Source organism: Hippopotamus amphibius, chromosome 2 (assembly GCF_030028045.1).
Source record: "Hippopotamus amphibius kiboko isolate mHipAmp2 chromosome 2, mHipAmp2.hap2, whole genome shotgun sequence".
NCBI lineage: Eukaryota > Metazoa > Chordata > Mammalia > Artiodactyla > Hippopotamidae > Hippopotamus > Hippopotamus amphibius.
The window spans coordinates 84,827,011-84,842,103 of record NC_080187.1 but is presented as its reverse complement, the minus strand read 5'-3'; the positions used below and the strand labels follow the sequence as shown (position 1 = coordinate 84,842,103).

Below are 15,093 nucleotides of genomic sequence, written 5' to 3'. Positions count from 1 at the left end.
CAGTGAATGCCCCACCTCAAGATGTTGACACGCCGCCATGGTGCAAGCAGCATTCCAAGTATAACAAGTGGTCTAGTTAACAAGAATATCCTGTCTGGGATTAAAAAAAGATTATTATAGCATCACCCTACCTGGCAGCTCAGCGGAGATTAAAGGCACTAATCCTCATTATCATATCAAGTTACATCCCATTGTGACTACACTCATTTATTGATCCTTTCAAGCAGCAGGGAGACCACTGTGTTGTTGATAAGATATGCCACAAAGGGGGAAAAGTAAAGACAGGTCTTTTCCCTTCCTTTTTTAGGCACAAATCATACCAGGGAGTCCAGCGTGTGGACCCTATCCAACTAACTTGTCAACAGCATAACTTTGGACTTTGTTCTGTGGTGGAGTGTATTTTCTGTCATTTTTCCGACATTTCTTTCTGTAGAATGTGCTGTCACATCACAAGAGGCTTGGGGAAAAAAAACTTCCGCAACCACAACCTGACTAAACTTCCCACCAAGAAGAGCACTAGCAAAGCCAGCACAAATGGATTCTAGAAAGCTCTCTCCTAACAATAATCTTGATGTAACAATTACAGCAGAGAGGTTAATTCCAAAAGTAGGAAATATGTAAGGATCTGACACCAGAAATAACAGTGCAGCAATTCAGAACTTTTTTAAGTCTGGTATAGTGGCAGGCAGTGCCGTGTACTTGTTAGGATGGGGTCTGTGGCATTAAACGTATCTTAGGTTGTATCCCCGCCTGCCGTTTGTAGGTCACTGATTGGCCGTGAGGTAGAGAAGAGGGGGAGTACAGGGACTCTGTCCCCATGTAATCATTCAGGAATCCAAACTGGTGTCATTTTAGGCAGATTTCATAATCTCTTTGGGTCCCAATTTCCTCATCAGAGAAATACTCAGTAAATGTTCTTTCTCCCTCTAATGTGTTCAGGATATTTTTGTAGAGCTCCTGACCTCAGCGCATTCCCAGTGTCTAGGTATTCTAAACATTAGTGTTAGACATGTAGATCTGGTACCTTTTCAAGGCACTCTGGCATATATGAGGGCTGGTGATATTTTCTGAAGCATCATTGTCATCTCTTGAGAGAAAAAGAACAAAGAGCTCTATGATGCCTCGTTTATTTTTCCTTTCCCCTTGTTCCAACTTTGTTTGTAATGTGTCAGAGCCAGTCACGGCGGGATTGACTGTCATTCCAAAGCACCTTTTGCTTAAGGTGCACAATCCCAGGCAGGAATCCCCCAAAATGTGACACCAGCAGCTCCACCTCCACTGGCAAATTCTTGTTGCATGTCCGTGTTAGAGGGAGTCTGAGAGAGGTTTGCTAATCTGTGTATTAAGGAATGCTTCCTACATCGTTTGGCTTCCCTCTGCACTGCTGTCACTTCTGTGGTCCCAGTTTTACAGAGACTGGAGGTCACTTCCTTCTACCCTTTGTTATCCTGAACATGTCCATTTCTCCCCTGAACACCGCTGCTCTCACCTGAGGAATTCAGCCCTTTTGGTAAAGACTCTGTTTTGTCCTGTTAAACAGACTTGATTTCATGGGGGCATGAGGCCAAGTTCAATGAAGGCAATGGAAAAAGCTTACACCCACTTCCCGGAGTCATGAGAGATGGCTCCATCTCCGGGTCATCTCTCTCTCCCTCCCTCTCCCTCCTCCTGCTCCTCCTCTTTCTCACCATCCCTGTCTCTCCTCTGGCTTCCCTACCAGAGAAGGACGTATAGGGGAGCAGCAACTCTTACTGCAGAAGCAGTCCATGTAACACACAGAGAAAGCACCACCAGGGTTGGCTCTGGAGAACACGTGCCGTGGCGCATGGGCACTGTCATGGAGAGAGAGCATTCACCCCCACCTTTCACTTAGTTGTCACGCTTTTGCTGGCGAAACTGACAGCCCATTAGTCCGGTTCTCTTACTCTGCCTCCTCGCTCTAGAACAGCCTCAGTTCCTATCGGGGATTGTGTGCTTGCTGCCCAAGGAAGGTGCCAGCAACAAGTGCTATGTGTGAGAAGTTTGTGGCGAGGGAAAACCATACTTGCAGAAGATGGTTTATAGGACCTCATTTTTCCTTGCACTTTCAGGAGAGAAAAGACTGGAAGGGTTTTCTTTAACTTATTTTCCAGAGGCTTTCTCCTGAATGCTGCAGAATTTTTTTTTCAATGTGAAAACGGAGCTCAGGGACCAAAGTCTAAGCCTGGCAGGGCAGGGCATCATGTTGCTCTTGCTCTCCCTAGCGGTGTTGCAATGAAAAATCAGCTTTTCTGCCTCTCACCTGCATCTTTTCTCTAGGTGTCTTTAGAGACAGTGCCAGCCTGGCCCCTCTCATGCACCTGAGCATCAAGTAACATGGTGCATGCCCCTCCCTGATGGGACAGGGCTGTAGTATCCAAACCTCCACACCTTTCAGCAGCCCTGCCTCATTTCTCCATCCAGCCCACAGTCCCTAGTGATTCTCATTGAATTATGGATAATCTGAACCAAAAAAGAGAGAGAAAGAGAGAGGACCTGAGAGTCACTCTCCTGTTTGCCATGAACAGGGAGAAAGGCCCTACAGATTGGCCAAACACACCTTGAGCCACACACCTTAGGTCACCCTTTCACCACTGGAAACCCCACCTGAGGCAGCAGGGCAGCCAGGACACCAGTGAATTCACACAAGGTAGCTCATTGTTAGTGAGGGAAGATGAGAGCACCCTCCTAACCCACCCCACCCCACTTCCTGCCGCTGGGACCTTGGAAACAGCCAGTGCTGAAGGGGTCGCAATGACAGCTGACGAGCTGGCTGTCACAGAGTAGACTGTGGGTAAGTTTTGTTCATCAAGGATAAGCAACAGGTGCACAGGGAACTCCTTGAAGGTGTCTGCATTCTCAACAGTAGGCTGCCCATGAAGGGTGAGGCTGCCCTCGCCCCAAGGGCAAAATCCAGCCCCAGGTCAGGGAAAGCACAGGACTAAAGCTCCGGCTCTGACTGTTCCTGGCTTTGACCCCATTTACCTGGATTTGACATTCTAAACATGGCCTGGATACATGTCAAGAGTTTTATGAGCAAATGTGAGCTGAGTCAGCAGGCTAGACAGTGCAAGGGATGGAGCTTTCTGCTCCCGGGAGACCTGACACTTCATGCCACATGCGTTGTCTCTCCGCTCACTCAGAGCTTGGCCTCCTGTGGAGCCTCCTGTGCAGACCCTCTCAGAAGGCCTGTCCTAAACTGGAGCCTGCTTCCCAGTATGTCACCCACAGGGACACTTCTCAGGAATTAAAGCCATCCCCTTGTCTTAGTCTACTCAGGCTGCTAGAACAAAGTGCCATAAATTGGGTGGTTTAAACAGCAGAGTTTGTTTCTTGCAGTTCTGGAGGCTGGGAATTCCAAGATTAAGGTGCCAGCTCAGTCAGTTCCTGAATAAGGACTCTCTTCCTGGCTTGCAGACAGCTATCTTCTCGCTGTGTCCTTCTTCACATAATAGAGGGGGCAGGGAGGGAGGGAGGGAAAGAAAGAGAGAAAGAGGGGGTCTCTTCTTATACGGATACTAATCCCCATCACAAGGGCCACCCCTAACACCTCATCACCACCTCACCTAAACCTAAAAATCTGCAAAGGCCTCACCTCCTAACACCATCACACTGAGGGTGGTTAGGAGTTCAACATATGAATCTGCAGAGGATACAAACTTTTAGTCCATAACACTCCTAGAGGACAGAGCCTGACTTTCAAAGACTGGAACCCCATCTCAATTCAGATGCACATTCTCCCAGCTCTCTCTCACAATAAACCTGGATTAAGGAAAGAGCAGAGTACTGTACTTCCTTTTTGTCTTTCTTATTCTGTGCTGATACTGATACCGTAGTTTCATGTTCTCTTGTTCTAAGAAAATACTTAGGCTTCAAAAAATACAGGCTTGTTTTCTACATAGAGGGTCAACTCTGGTAAGGATCTAGCAGCTTTCATTTGTCTGGTTCATGAATATAGTAACATTTTGCAGCTTTTAACCTTCTACTGAGGTATAATATTTATACAGAAAAGTGAGCATATCATAAAGGTCCCAAGCCCACCAAACCAGCCCCCAAGTCAAAGAACAGAGGATAACTGGCAGCCAAGCTCCTTGTCCCCACGCTCAGTCACAGCCCATCCAGTCTCTCGGAGGAACCCCCAGCTCTGACTGCTGACAACAGAGACCAAATTTTGTTTTCTCCTTTCAGAAGTGAAGTCATACAGCACGTGCTCTTTCGTGTCTGGCTTTTCTTACTCAATGTTAGGTTCGTTTTATGTAGTTGTCAGTCATTCATTTTTACTGATGTATAGATTTGGTTCTTAGGTGTTTTCTCCAAAGAATTTGGGTTCCGTTCTTCCACCCTGGCAAGTGTCCCTTCCCAGCTGCCTCCTCCCTCTTCTTTTAACAGGCCTTTCTCTTCCTGCCTCATCAGTGTAAGTTTTAAAAGGCAAAAGATCTCAAGACAGCGGAGAGGTCAGAGGCATTATTTAGTTTGGCCAAAGGAGAGTAGAAAACACCCAGGCAGATGCTTCCTGCAGAGCAGCCCTGGGGCAGGCCCCGCCAAGAGGCTGTAAGTGCCTCCAGGGTCACCTGAATGTGTTGGCCAATGAGTTTATTTTTTTTCCTCCTAGGTGTGCCTGAAGCTGAAGTCACTTGGTTCAGGAATAAAAGCAAACTGGGCTCCCCTCCCCAACTGCACGAGGGCTCCTTGCTGCTTACAGCCGTATCCTCCTCGGATCAGGGCCTGTACTCCTGCAGGGCGGCAAATCTGCACGGAGAGCTGACTGAGAACACCCAGCTACTGATCCTAGGTAAACACCTCAGGGCTGGCTGCCCCCAAGGGACCCCACAGGGGGTGAATGTCTAACCCACCCTCTGCCTCCTCCTGTCCCTGATCTAATTAAGTGCATAAAGGGAAAATCAATATGCCTTCCCTCCTCCCCACCTTAAAGCCTCCCAGTAGAAAGAACACAGACTGTGGGGCCAAGCAAGCCAAGCAGACATCAGTTAGAACAGGGGTCCCCCACCCCCAGGCTGCAAGCAGGAGGTGAGTGGCGGGTGAGCGAGCTAAGCTTTATCTGCTGCATCACTCCCCATCACTGGCATTACTGCCTGAACCACCCCACCCCCACCCCCAGCCCCTGTCCGTGGAAAAATTGTCTTCCACGAAACCAGTCCCTGGTGCCAAAAATATTAGGGATCACTGACTTAGAACCCTGGCTCTACTGCTGACTCACGGTGTGACCTTGGGCAAGTGACTTAACCTTGCTAAGCCTTAGCTGCTGGTCTCTGTGTAGAAACCTACAAAACAAGATTGCCCATGTTTGGGGGGGTGTGGGCAAATAGAGGTAACAGAAGTACAGCAGTTATTCTTAACTCCTATGTTAAGGACTTCTTTGAGAATCAGACAAAAATCTACCTTGTCAATAAAAATTCATAAATGCAAAATTTTTCATATAATTTCAGGAAGCTCATAGTCTAGTCCACACGTGTACCCACCCCCCACCCCCAGTCTTAGTCCATTCCAGCTGCTGTAGCAAAATAGCCGCAGGCTGAGTGGCTTATAAGCAACAGAAGTTTGTTTCTCACACTTCTAGAGACTGGAAGTCCAGCATCCGGGCACCCTCATGGTCGGGCTCTGGTGAAGGCCCTCTACTTGCCCTTAGAATGATGGGTTTTTACTGTGCCTTTATATGGCAGAAGGGACAAGCCAGCTCTCGGAGGGCTCTGTTATGAGGGCACTAATCCCAGTTATGAGGGCTCCACCTTCATGACCTAATCACTTCCCAAAGGCCCTGTCTCCTAATATCATCACTTTAAAGGGCTAAGGACTTCAACATATGAATTCAGGGGACACAAACATTCAGACTATAGCACCCCCAAAGTTAAGAACCCCTGATTAAAGAGTCTAACACAATTCCTGGCATAAAATAATTATTTAAAAATAACAATAATTGCTGGGACACCAGCCAGCACACACTGATGCCCAGGGCTGGACTCAGCCTTGTGCACACTACAACCCTTCTGTCTCCCTGGATTAGGACTCTCTGCTTCTCTTCCCCACGAAGTCTGGGAATTGGTGAGATGAGATAAAGAAGCTTGTTTTGGTCTTACTTTTTTTAAAAGGCAATTATTAGAGCACTATGCTAGCTATCTCACTAAGAGAAAGCCATCATTCTTAGGAGAAAAAAAAGGAAAATGTGAGAAATATGAATAATTACACACCACACATACATACACATACATACATTATAGGCTTCTGCGGGGAAGAATAAACTTTATACTTATATTTTCACACCCCAAATTGATGATATACCAAAGCATAAGGTCTACCCCTGCCCACTCAGGTTTCAGAGAGGCTCACATGGGTTTTCATCTCAACAGTGGCTGCATAAACCTCTAGTCATCTTAGGAAGCCGCAGAAAATCAGCTCCGTGAAGGATGTCATTTGTTTTGTATTGGGTTTCATCTGGCTGAGCTGCTCATCTGGAGCCCGAGAGCCAGAGACTATTGCCCCACACTGAGTTACGGTGCTTACTGTGGATTTTTCCTCCCTAATAACCCTTCCTTGTCACCTCTGCTAACAGAGATGAAAGGATAGGATGCGTAGCTGCTACTGTAGCTCCACCAATGAAGTATGTACATTCTGGGAGCCAGCTTTGCAGCATTCCAGCACTAGTTCAGTGTGACCATGAACATGGAGCTTGAAGAGCATGACGTTGTCCCATTTTAATCAAACTGAGGGAAAAAAATCACTACTTAGATTGTTAATTTTAGGGCTTTCCTCAATCAGAAGTCTTGGCTTACTCATCAAAGTTTGTTAGTTTTTATAGGTACTTTATGGGCACAAGAGTAATGTTTCTCTTTTTTCAAATCAGCCCAAAGTGTGACTTAATTTTTAAATGAGGGATTTCATATGTAAAGCTGAGGTTTCATGCCAAAGCCTGTGACTGAACCTGTGACATGGAGACTTGAAGTATCATGAGGCCAACTTTCATTCATGTGTTCATGTAGCTGTGGGATGACTGTTCATGGAGTGTTGCCTTTGAGTCCCATGTAGAGTTTCAGGATAAATACAAGAGGTGACTTCTGTCTTTGAGGAATTTACAGTTTCCCTCAGAAAATCAGTTGGACACACCCTGAAGAAGTAAATTATGACAGAAGCTGTAAGGACATTAGGAGGGTCTGACGTTTGGCCCAGAAAGATCGATGATTTTAAAGATGGGACATACCTCCCCTTTTGGTTCTTAATAAATAAGTAGAGGCTTCTTGCATTTTAATATTCTTGGAGGAATATTTAATATTCAATTTCAGTATTCTTGAGGGAATTCCATTTCCCTCAATATGCAATTTCAATATTTTAGAGGGAATATTAAAAAGGACAGGACGAAGAAAGTCTAGGTTTGAATAAACTGTCGCTATCAATTCCTAAAATCATGGCCTTTCAGAGTAGAAAGAGACCTTGGAAGTGATGAGGTTTTTCATCACTTTATAGATGAAGAAACTAAGGCTTGGAGGGATTAAGTGACTTGTCCATGTTAGTGAATGAAAGAGCCACAGCTCAAATAGAGTTCCTGAATCCAATCATGAATCCAAATCATGGTTTTACCCTCTACCATATAAAGAATATTTTTAAATTATACGTAATATATATAATGTCTTTGTAATTTTTAATTTGTACATATAAATATATAAGTTCTCCATTGTTTTCTGTATCAGATGGTGTTTTGCCGTCAAAGGCAGAGTAGACAGAAGGCATGTTTCTGAAGTAGATTCAGGCACCGCTGTGACTTACTTATTTGCCATCCCTAAGAAGTACTGCACACGGTGACAAGCACACAGTAGGCCCTCACTGAACACTGCTGAAATGACCATCAATTACAAGGGCAAGCTTCCTTCTCTCTTTTCACTCCAACAAATGCTCTAGAGAAAGAGGTGGGAGTTGGCCTTGGAGTGTGAATGGCCATGCTTCAGGAGATGCAGGAAGAAGGGGAACAGCATTCTGCTTCTTTCCCAGGAGAATCTGGGATCATCCTATCACTGGGTGCAGCAGGTTCTTGCCTCTTTATTTGTTCAGTGGAAATAATAAGCAAGCGACTCTGCTTCCCATTTTTGTCACTTTTAGCTCTGGTTAACTATGATTCCTGATGGCGTCAGCCTTGACTCGTTATAAGATTTTGACTAGGAAATTACCCCTGTCCTGCTTCTCTGGTCCTACTTAGGCATAAAAATCCAGATCACAAAGCAAATTCCCAGCCTCACAACTGGACCCTTTTCTTCCTAGAAAAAGCCACTCACAGGATCCTTTGAAATAAGAAATTCCTGTAGTGTATCCCAATCTGTGGGGACAATAACAAAGTACCTCCCTCTAAAGGTTGTTATAAGAGTTAAAAAGGGAATGAAAAATATTTTAGCACAGGACTTAGCATATAGTAAATGATGAAGATGCATTGGCTTTTTTTAGGTGTCTTTATAATATAGTTTCATTTAGCTATGCATTTATAGAGTACCCAGTGGTAGCGTGTTATAAAGTGGTATACAGTAAGGAACTCTGGAAGTCAACATGCCCAGTTCTTATTACTGACCTTACAGTTTCAGGAATCAAGTATTATATTTGAGATTCAGACTCACCCTGATGGGAACACCTTCTCTATAGGAAAAATGATGTTGAGGGTCACGATAGTGACACCTGCCTAACACACAGACACACTTACATGGGTGGCTGCCTCTTCTTCTCCCTTTAACACAGCCTTTATGCTTTAACCTGCCTGACGCACCATCTGCCTTCTCACAGATCCCCCCCACGTCCCCACGCAGTTGGACGACATCAAGGCCCTGCTTTCGGCCACTGGGCTGAACCTTCCTTCGGTGCTGACGTCTCCCCTGGGAACACAGCTGGTCCTGGATCCTGGGAATTCCGCCCTCCTTGGTGAGTCCAACCCTCTGGAACACTGGGCAGAAATCCAGGGCTGGACAGGATTTATGGATGGGTGACTGCTTGCAGGTGGGAGGGAGGCAGCAGTGGGGGGTGGCCAACAGGAAATCACTAAATTGCCTGCAGAATCCAGACTCACCAGTGGAAACTTGGCTGACTTTCCATATGAGGTGAATGCAGTTCTTAGTCTGGACCCGAGCTTGTCCAGTGTCCAACAGGGCTCCTTTCTGAATCCTCTTGGGCTGATGCCACAGTCCAGATCCTCTCAATCAGATTAACGGCACTGAGCTTGCAGAAAGATACAGCAGTAAAGAACAGCTCCTGTATCTCCTCTCCCTCTGCCAACTGTGTCCCAGTCCTCCTCCATGACCTCCTTTTACCTAAATTAGAGCTATAGTCAGCTTTCAAGGAGAAAACTGCAATATCAGTACCTCCTAAAAGCAGGCAGTCTATTTCAGCCTCCTTCTGTAGGTAGCAGGACAAAGCTTAAAATTAACCCAGAGAGATTCCTCAAAGCAAGTGTTTAAACAACTCCACCAGGTACAACTTCCCTGGCATCTGTCATTGGGAACCTCTACCAAGTTATTGCCCACATGGATGGGGCCCTCTTTATTTATTTATTCATTTATTTATATATTTATTTTGGCTGCATTGGGTCTTTGTTGCTGCACACGGGCTGCCCTTCGTTGCAGTACACGAGCTTCTCATTGTGGTGGCTTCTCTTGTTGCAGAGCATGGGTTCTAGGCGCAGGCTTCAGTAGTTGCACTTGGGCTCAGTAGTTGTGGCTTGTGGGCTCTACAGCGCAGGCTCAGTAGTTGTGGCGTATGGGCTTAGTTGCTCCGCGGCATTTGGGATCTTCCCAGACCAGGGCTCGAACCCATGTCCCCTACATTGGCAGGCGGATTTGTAACCACTGTGCCGCCAGGGAGGCCCCTGGCGCCCTCTTGTAGCAGAGAATTGTTCAAGGGCATCCACGTCCTGGGCCCCTCATCCCAGAACTGTGGGGATGCCAGAGCAACCTCTACATTCCAGCGTGACCTCTGGAGATGGTAAAGGTGGAGAAGAATTCCTCTGCCTTCAACAGCCTGGGAAAAACAGGCCTACAAAACGGAGACAGTCTTCATGCTAACTGCATGTGGCCCCAAATGTTGGTCATGGTAGCTGGAATTATTGCCTTGGCTCAATGTTAAAATTTTCTCTACTCTTCTCCTCGCCCACTAGCAGGGCACAGGAGGCCAGTGGGTTCTCAGTCATACTAGTGATAACTTATCAACATGGCCACAGGGCTTGGTGTCTTTAGGGTTATAGCACAGAGAGATTACCTTCAGTTTTTGTTAACATCTGAAATTTAGCAAAGAATGCATTCTGGCATATGGAAAAAGCTTCTGATTTCTCTGTTTCTGATCTGGGTAAAAATAAAACACAGATATAGTAACGAGTAGCCCTATTCTGTTTCTCATAACAAACTTGGCATTGAGTTTTTCCACATCATGTTGATCAGAATTCACAGAGGTTTCAACTTGCTTCTTTTTTTATTTTGGCATATAAATGATAAATTTATTCCAAATTAAATGTGTGCATTGTAAACTTTTTATTTTCAGCCCATCACTATGCGAGATTGTCATAACTTACATTAATTGCCCAGTCACTAGCAGGGTGTGCAGTAATTGTTTATTTTCAAGTTCAGTAACTCTTGGGTCACTCAGGTGCCATTCCTCATGCTGGAAAAGTTAACCTGCCCATATTTTTCCATGATAGCTTTACTTTCTTTCTCCCTTATTCTGGAGTAATATTTTGTCTCATTTTAGCCATGGGCTGTAAGAATTTATTGTTCTTTATGCTGCTGCATTCCATTCCCAGTTTATGGTGCTTTGTTACCTTAGACTGGTATTTAAATCTAACAGTGAAGAGACACCTTAATGCCCTAGTTCACATCCAGACCGCTCCACTTGAATAGACGAGGGAGGCAGTATCCATAAAGTCCCTGAATGTAACTGCGTGGGCAATATGTACTCTCGTGGTGAGTGTCAGTGTCTTGCCAACACCATAGCACTAGGAGAGAGCCACGTGGAGTTGTGGAGATGAATTAGGGAATGGTGTCAAGTATCAGGACTCTGAGAAGTAGGTCACTGGAGGCAGACCAGAGCCTCCTTGTTGTGCTTTGATGCTGAGCACTGGAGGATGGGGGTGGGGATTCAAATAAGCACAAAGGAAAGGAAACAGGCTCAAGGTGAGGAAGATGCCGGGAGCCTGGAGATGAAAACGTGTGGGATGTGCATTGGGTGTCTGTTCAGAAACAGCTGTTTTAAAACTGATGCTTTCAAATTGATGCCAGGCAGCTAAGCTGGGATAGAAACGGGCCTTCACAAGGAGCAAGCCTCAGCCAGAGCTTGGCCATGCAGGTGCGACTCCCAACAGCCTCCCCCTGTCTTGGGCCTTGCGGGCTAGTGACTCATCCTGACCTGTTAGCCCATTTTTTCCGCTTTGGACCAGCTCCCATCCCTGGCTCCTGCTGGTGGCCCTTTCAGGCAAGAGTGTGCATTCTGGGTACAAGGAATAAGCCAGAGGTCAGAGAGGAGATTCTGTGAAGTGTTGCTCAGAACTTAAAATAAAAGCAGCATCAAATAGTGGAGGACCTTGGTTATTAGGTTATTAGATATGGGGGTAGATTTGCTCTGTGGGAAATGAGGAGAGATCTTCAGGGGGGTTTTAAGTAGGAGGAGAATGCCGTTAAAGTAATATTTGAAAGAATTAACCTGACATTCTATAAGAGTAAGTAATCAACCGTGGGAGACATTTAATGCAGAAACACTATGTTGAGGGTAACAGATGTTCTAGATCAGGATGGAAATATGTTGCAAGGATATTTGTTAATCACTCTTTCCACAGCCAAGACACCCCTAATCAGTCATGACACTCACTCTGCCCAGGCTCTGCCTTGGGATCCATTTTAACATTCCTACCCAGCATGTTGGCGATGGATATACAGGATGAAAGCCACTTACCAACCCCACTGTAGCCAGTAAATGTTGAGATTCATGTGTATGTATTTCTCCCATCTACAAGGCTCTTTGGCTGCAATAGATGCAAAGAACTCCACGGTTCTATGGCACAGGGACAGTAACTCATGGGCCTTGCTTCTCATGGTTTCCTGGGAGGAAGGGGAGAAGGGAGATTTGGGGGTTTTAAAGCCTTATGTCAGCCCCAATTCTTTTTCATAAAGGTTTGAGTGTTGAGATTCCCAGTACATGAATCTACTCCAGAAATGGCTGTTTCAGTTTCCAGATGGTCTAGCATTGATCTCACTTCAAGCCACTGTTTCAGCTTTCAAGAAGGAATGTTGATTGAGTGACACATGCACGGGCTCACCTGGGCCTCACTTTCCATAGCCGTAAATGAAGACTTGGGACTAGTGAGTCCCTTGCTGCTCTCACACTCTCTACTGTATGACACAGACATGGAGAATACCCAGCAGAGGCTCAGCCGTGCAGAGCTGACCCAGCCTAACTGAACCCATTGTCCCAGGCAAGGCAGATGATACATTTTTTGTCCTTGTTTTCCAGCTGTCCTTTGTGCAGGGAGGCGTAAACCACGCCAGCTGCTCTGGAGGGATAACCGTGGCTGAGACTAGAGAGCTGGAGAGAAAAGAAGTGAATTCAGGGATATGTAGGAAGGGACATGAGCGGGACTTGGTAAATAGATTAACATGGGAAGGAGAGATAATCCATGCTTTTCTCACTGCAACTCACGTACCTCCTATTCAGTCCATTCAAGTCAAGATGTTAGAATAAAATGGAGAACAACACAGGTGTGCAACTGCAGAAAGTGTAGTTACAAGGAGAGGAACAGTCCAAAGCATCTGTTGCTCAATCCTGACTCATTTCCTTAACATACACCTGTTCAGCCTCCACTGATGCTAGGTCGTGTGCCCCGCTCCCAGCCTTGGAGGAGCGCTAAAGAGTTGCAGAAGAAGTCGGAGGGAAGAGAGGAGGGAGGTCTCTTTCCTTGGGAAAGGGAAGACTGAGAAGGTTTAACAGAGAACTGTTCAAACTCATTCCTGCAGGATGAGTAAAAGCATTCCAAGCACCGATGCAATAAACGCATACTTATTGAGTTCCTTCTATGTTGTGGGCACCATTGCAGACACTCTGGGGATGCATCAGAGAACAAAATAGATAAAAATCCCTTCTCTCATACTGCTTACATTGTAGTAGGGAAATAGAAACTACACAGAATGAAGTAAATGACATAGTATGTTAGAGTGTGGTAAGTGCCAATGGAAAAAATAAAAGCGGGAGGAAGGATGGATGGTGCCTATGTGGGAAAGAGGATGCAATGTTAAATTAGATGGTTGGCAGAGGACTCACTGAGACAGTAATCTTTGAGCAGAGAATTGAATGTGAGCTGTACGCCTCGTGTATGCCTGGAGGAAGAGAAGACAAGAGCATCCCAGGTGGGGAAAGAGCGAGCCTGGGGTCCCTGAGGCGGGCCCGTGGCTCCTGTGTTCTGGAGTGCCGGGAAGGCTGGTGGGGGGTGGCAGAAGCAGAGTCCTCAGGGTTGTGTGTGGAGAGAGAAGATTAGAGGTCACGAGGCCGAGGGCACATTGTGTAAGGCCTTGTAAATACTCACATTAAAATAACAGTGAGAGAAAAATCTATAAATGCCCAAATTTATAAACAGACTCAATATTGCATCGAGCACCGTGGGCTTGTCCAGGATCAGGCGAGGGCAGGCAGAAGTGATTTCTTTTATTGGCAACCATGTGGCCAACTGAATGTTATAGAGCTGACTCTAGTAAAACCCAGGCTTATCAGGCTGGCTTTGCTACCAGCCAATATTGCTGGCTTAATGTGACTCACATGTGTTCTGCACCTGCCCCATCTACCTGGCCCAGAGCTGGGCTTCCACAGGCACGGGCCTGGCCATTTCCTTCATCTAGGGAGGGGTTCCCCACTGCACAATAGAGTCACCTAGGAAGTATATAAAAAAAAAAAAAGATGTTCCACCTGAGACTAATTCAGACAGAATCTCTGGGGGTGGGACTAGGCATCAGTACTTTTAAAAATTGAGTCTCAGAACTTGAATGGAATTTGAAAGTCACTTCCTTATCCTCTTCTACCCACGTAGAGGCTGGTATGGGAAATGGTATGTTTTATCATTTAGAATATTTTAGCCTGGCATTCTAGACTCTGTGCTATTCGGACATAGCCTCTGTATCCATCCTTCCATCTTCTTCCTGCCTCAGATACAGTTGACCTGTGAACAACACGGGTTTGAATTGCACAGGATCCACTTATACATCCTTTCTTTTTTTTTTTTCAATAAATATATAGTTGGTCCTCTGAATTTGCTGGTTTCACATCCACAGATTCAACCAACAACAGATTGACGTTTCCATCTGCAGCTGGTTGAATCCCTAGATGGGGAACCGGCAGACATGGAGAGCTGAAAGTGCCATTCCACTTTATAAAAGGGACTTGAGCATCGCGGACTTTGGTGTAAGCAGGGGGGCCTGGAACCATTCCACTGTGGCTATAGAGGACCGACTAGAGACCGTCCATTCCAGTCAAAGTTTTCCCTAGTAACTGCCATGGCCTTGAGCCTTCCTGGCCTAGAATACTATTTCCCATCCCTTCCTCTCTAACTAAATCCTGGAAGTCTTCAAGGCACAGTTAAGCCCTCCTGTGCAGTCTTCCTGTAGCAAACCAGCCTGAGTGATCTCTCCCTGCCTACTTCCTGAGGTACCTACTCTAGACCAGGATTGGGCAAACTTTTTTGGTAAAGGGCCGGATAAGAAATTCTTTAGACATTGAGGGCCATAACGTGTTGCAATGATTCAACTCTGCCCTTGTAGAGTACAGCAGCCTTAGACAATAAGTAAACAAATGGGTGTGCCCATGGGCCAGTAAAATTTTATTTACAGAAATGGGACAGGACTTGGCACTCAGGGCATGGTTTGTCGACCCCTGCTGGAGACCACTGATGAGATACTTAACCTACCATACTGTGTATTATTAAAGGTATTTCCCACCTGTGTCACGTCTCCTAGCTAGATTCTAGGTCCTAGGGAGAGAAGAGGCTGCATAGATATTTATATCCTCTATATTCACAGAAGAGGGGTTTTGAAAACAGGGCTAAGGTAGCAGAGCCTTGGCTTA

General features: G+C 45.9%; 1 protein-coding gene across 9 annotated transcripts in view; it reads left to right on the top strand.

The window, feature by feature from the left end:
- ADAMTSL1 (ADAMTS like 1) overlaps positions 1–15,093 on the top strand; it is a 953,154-nt gene that overhangs the window by 868,834 nt on the left and 69,227 nt on the right. For all 9 annotated transcript variants that reach the window (XR_009051238.1, XR_009051237.1, XM_057720944.1 and 6 more), the window contains 2 exons: positions 4,631–4,810; positions 8,794–8,928. Coding sequence is in view for 7 of the 9 variants with exons in the window: in XM_057720944.1 (XP_057576927.1) it covers positions 4,631–4,810; positions 8,794–8,928 (315 nt within the window). In the remaining 2 variants the exon portion in view is untranslated. The remainder of the gene's footprint in view (positions 1–4,630; positions 4,811–8,793; positions 8,929–15,093) is intronic.